This window comes from Lactuca sativa, chromosome 1, assembly GCF_002870075.4.
Source record: "Lactuca sativa cultivar Salinas chromosome 1, Lsat_Salinas_v11, whole genome shotgun sequence".
NCBI lineage: Eukaryota > Viridiplantae > Streptophyta > Magnoliopsida > Asterales > Asteraceae > Lactuca > Lactuca sativa.
Window position 1 is genome coordinate 164910629 of NC_056623.2, and position 4493 is coordinate 164915121.

Here is a 4493-nt window from a genome sequence, read left to right on the forward strand (position 1 = left end):
CAAAATATAAGCAGTATGGATACTCTATAATTAAGCACAAGTTGTCCAATTTATTACTAAAATGCAGGAAAAGGTGCACAAAATGCAAAACAAAGGAAAACAAAAACAAACAAAAATGATGCATATAAATGCTTCTAACAATAAACCACTATTACCCCATCATTATATGATGTTTTCATGCTTCACAATAAATAGAAAAACATGCAATACCTTTGCAAAAAACTGTTGCTTCTAATATAAAAGTTACACAACTCAAATATAACCTTTCCAAAAAGGTTACATATTCGACATAAACACAATTCCATCAATATAGGATAACTGGTTTAGGAACATTATCATTGATATCAATATTTTATTTATACGTAATATTTTATACTCCCAAGCGATAACGAATGCTTAGTTACTTATATATCTAAAGATAATATACACCCAATAAAGAAATATGAGATAAAAGTATTTGATTAATAAAAAATAAGAGAACATTTTACGCATTAATCTTATTTCCAATCGAATAGACATTAACTTTTACATCCACCCACACATTACATTGTTAATGTTCAAAAACATAATACAGGTAAATGGAGACTGGGTAAAAAAGCATTGCAGAGATGGACACCCAAAGAGGGTATGTGTCACGATTGAAGGCGAATAAGCCAATAATTATGCAAGGTATCATGATTGTTAGCACCTCGGCTGAGTAGCTCCACGATAATCCCTTAATATATACAGTAACAAGCAATGTTGTCAACCCCAGGAGGTTATTCATTACTAGTCCATTGTAAATCTGCATATCGTAAACAAATATTCATGTTATTAGTTGGAGCATATATCATATTTAATGATAAAATAGCAATTTTGAAAGATATGGAAGGAAAACCTTCCTAGTTGATTTTTTTTTCTTTTCAGATGATTCACTTTTTCATTGAAACAAAGTGTATATATAACAAGAATAGTTAGATTTGGTAAACTATACAAAGTACAAACCTCTGAAAATGTCAAAGAAGCATTCTTTGAAACACGTGGTCCAGCATCAAGGAGTGCCATTATTATCATTTTGGTGTTCATGGAAAGTGGGGCCATAACAAATGAAGTGAAGAGAAAAGGTATGTGAGCCGCATTTGAGAATTGTATAACACTTTGTATGAATGCTCCTGAAATTAAGTATATGATACCAACACCGAATACAACATACAAGATAACTGCTTTAGGTCTTCCCATTTTCATAGGTGCGTCAATTTCACCCCAAGAATCCTGAAAATTTGTAAAAAGGTCGATTACTAGTATATAACTAAAGTTGAAAGGTAAAAAACATTTTAAGGACAAATTAAACAATTAACTATTTTTTGTACATTACCTCTTCAAACTTTGCTATTGCATGTTTTGGATCTTTGATACTTGGATCATGATTAATGGCTTTTTCTATCCATCTTACGAATCCATCTACAAATTCTTTTTTCTGGATTGAACTATTTCCATCACTATCAAAGTCATTTACTACCTCTTGCAAGACTGTATCATGATCCAATGATACACCGAAGTGTAGAGTCTCAATGAATTGTTGCAACTCTTTTCGTTGTATTTCTTGGTTACTATCTTCATCGTACTTAGAAAATAACCTATACATGCATAGAATCAATAATTGGTTATACATCATGTTTTGATCACACTTGAAAAGACAAGAAATCAAGAAATTTACCCTTCTATCTTTTCTCTATCAGCTTTTCCATCTTCTGTCACAAGTTGATGTTTCTCAAGGACTTGCTTCAAGATTCTCGGCATGATTTTCTCAATTTTTGTGAGATTTGCACGCTTGCTTTTTATTGCCACTTTCTCAACCTGTAGATTAAGTATTTAAAAAGAAAAGTTTATAAATTTGAGTACGTAGTATTTATGACTAAATTATCATTGAAAATAAAAACTTACCTGTTTCCAGAGATTTTTAGAAACTGTATCAGAGTTATTTGCCACCTTCTTCCATTTTTCCAACCACTTAGTGCATCCCTTCTTGAATTCTGGAAGATTGATTTTACCACTTTTGTCACTGTCGAAGTGTGTCAAAATCTCTGCGTTAGCATACTCCTTGGATATTTGATCTTTTTCCAAAGCGAACACTTCTTGGATCAAATGTTCCAATTCATCTTCTGATATGTGGCCATCATTATCAGTATCAGCTCTTGTAAAAATACTGCAAAATTGAATCAAAGTCATCAAGTTATTCAATTAGTTTGATATCCACGAAAACATTAAGATAATTATAAGTTTGATTATCTCATTATTATCAAAAAGGAATACGTAACACCTTTCAAATGCCTTAAGATTTGGTTTTCCATGCTCATCGATAAGATCATCTTCCGCAAGCCTCTGGACATGATAGAAAAAACGGGCTCGCAAGTGCTCTTGCTTTAAGTATGCCAAACTCCTCGCCTGAATCCATGGATTCCAGAGCTACATATATCCAAAAACATGATTTAGGGCATTTGAAAGTTAAATTCAAGATTTCATAGAAATTTGAGCTATATTTGGCAAAAACATGGTGGATGTATTATCGTACCTGATGAGCGAAGCATAAAAGTAGTGACGCGCTTGATACAATAAGTGCTAACAGTATCGAACCAGGAATCTTAATTAAAGTGGCTAGTTGTACAGTGGCAAATGGAATCATTGATAGAAGCATGATTACAGCTAAGCTTCCAGTCTCATCATCAATATTAACACCAGTATCTATATAGCGAGTTTCAAAAAATTATGATTGTACAGAAGTAGTATATGTCCAAATCATCGTAGATTACAGAAACAAGATCTAACCATTCAAAACCGAAAGAATCCGGTTGAAAGAGAAACATTTTGTTGTGGAGTTTTCTTGATGTTCACATTCTGGGTTTGATTCCTTTCCACGAAGCTTATCTCGACTTAAGATTATGCGAAATCCCCATATAAGCGTGAGAGTAATGACAGTGGATCCTGCATACATGCCTACCCCAAAAGCCACTTGGTTTTGGGCATCTGATGCAGTAGCAAGAACACCAGATACTGCAGAAAAGATATCTAATTGTGAATATGGAATTTGAATACATTGCTGATCTAGAAGTAAACTTTAACGAGTACTAGGTAAGTATTGTGTTTGACTAATTGTTCATCCGAACATGTCCTAACCAATTGCTTAACTACATATTATATAAATGTGTGTGTGTGTGTTAATTTCCATAATGTGTTTGAATCTACGTATGTATGCATGTATGGATGTATGCTTGTATCTATGGATGTATGCTTGTATCTATGGATGTACCTCTTTGTTTCGTAATTTAATAGCATTCATTTAATAGCATTTTTGTAGTTTTGTTCATTATTTATGCAAATCTAAGAAGTGGACTTTTATGCAACTAGGCAATTATAATAATAATGGTAATTAAAATAATTATTGTTACTTGTTCGTCTTAATTATGAATAAATAAATGTATACAATATTTATATCTTGTTGCAGTGACACACATGAAAGTGAAATGAGAGATGATGAAATAGAAAGTCTTACACACTTACCGATAACAATAACGATTCGTGGCAAAGCCATAAGCACCCGGAAAACACTAGCACCGATGGCCTTATCTCCGAGCAACACAAACAAAGCTTCGCTTCCTTTATGTATCCATTCCTCCCCCAACATCATCAAATACGTATACATAAGCATCAAGAACACCCCTTCTTGAATCGTATCTCCACATGGCAAGAACCCGTAGATGCTTTGACACCTTTTTTCAGCATACATTGTTATGGTGGACTCTGAGGAATTAGAAACTACCATATGAAGATTAGGAGGGTTTTCTAAAGCCTGATCATGAAGCCCATCTGAGATCATCGAAGTTGAAAGATTGTCAACTTCTAGCCATCTGCCATTAACCATGCCAATGATCATAAGCATGATGAAAGAGAGGCCTATTCCTTGGGAACTTGCCATGTTGGACATGATCCCACTAGAGGACAATGAAAAGTGGCTATATGGATCTAAGTGCCATGGTACCTGGTTAACTTATATGGGGGGAGCTAGGAGGATTGAACAGGCTGTGTATGATGATCTGTTTCATTCCATATGGTCAACGTCGTTGCCAATAATATAATTTAATCACCCAACCACTTCATGTTTGAAAATGCAAAGTGAAAGTTAATTCAATCTGCCATCTGCATCATGTCCCCTTGGTTTATTGAGAATACCCGCAAGTGTGGTACTACTTACAGATTTACATATATATATATTTAAATATGCGTGGATAAAAAATTGGTTGTTGGTTTCGTCGACGTTTTATTACATAACTTGGAAGGTAAAAAAAAACTCAATGTCGATAATTAAACAACACGTTAACCCCTTTTCTATCTCTCCCAATTTTCAAAATTAATTACCTTGATTGGGATCTATACAAATTTAAAACTTTTCTTTATGTTAAGGGATAATGACTTAAAAGGTAGTATATTTTTCGATTTATACATATTTGGTTACAAAG

The 4493-nt window shown here is 33.5% G+C and overlaps 1 protein-coding gene across 1 annotated transcript; it reads right to left on the minus strand.

The window, feature by feature from the left end:
* Window positions 1–472: 472 nt before the first annotated feature.
* On the minus strand, window positions 473–4180 carry LOC111908307 (sodium/calcium exchanger NCL1). The gene is made up of 9 exons (XM_023904139.3): window positions 3538–4180; window positions 2806–3030; window positions 2552–2721; window positions 2300–2445; window positions 1924–2185; window positions 1697–1836; window positions 1355–1616; window positions 985–1251; window positions 473–784 (listed from the first exon to the last, which is right to left on the minus strand). The coding sequence occupies exons 1-9, from the start codon at window positions 3959–3961 to the stop codon at window positions 551–553; spliced, it is 2130 nt and encodes a 709-aa protein (XP_023759907.1). The 5' UTR covers window positions 3962–4180; the 3' UTR covers window positions 473–550.
* Window positions 4181–4493: the final 313 nt, after the last annotated feature.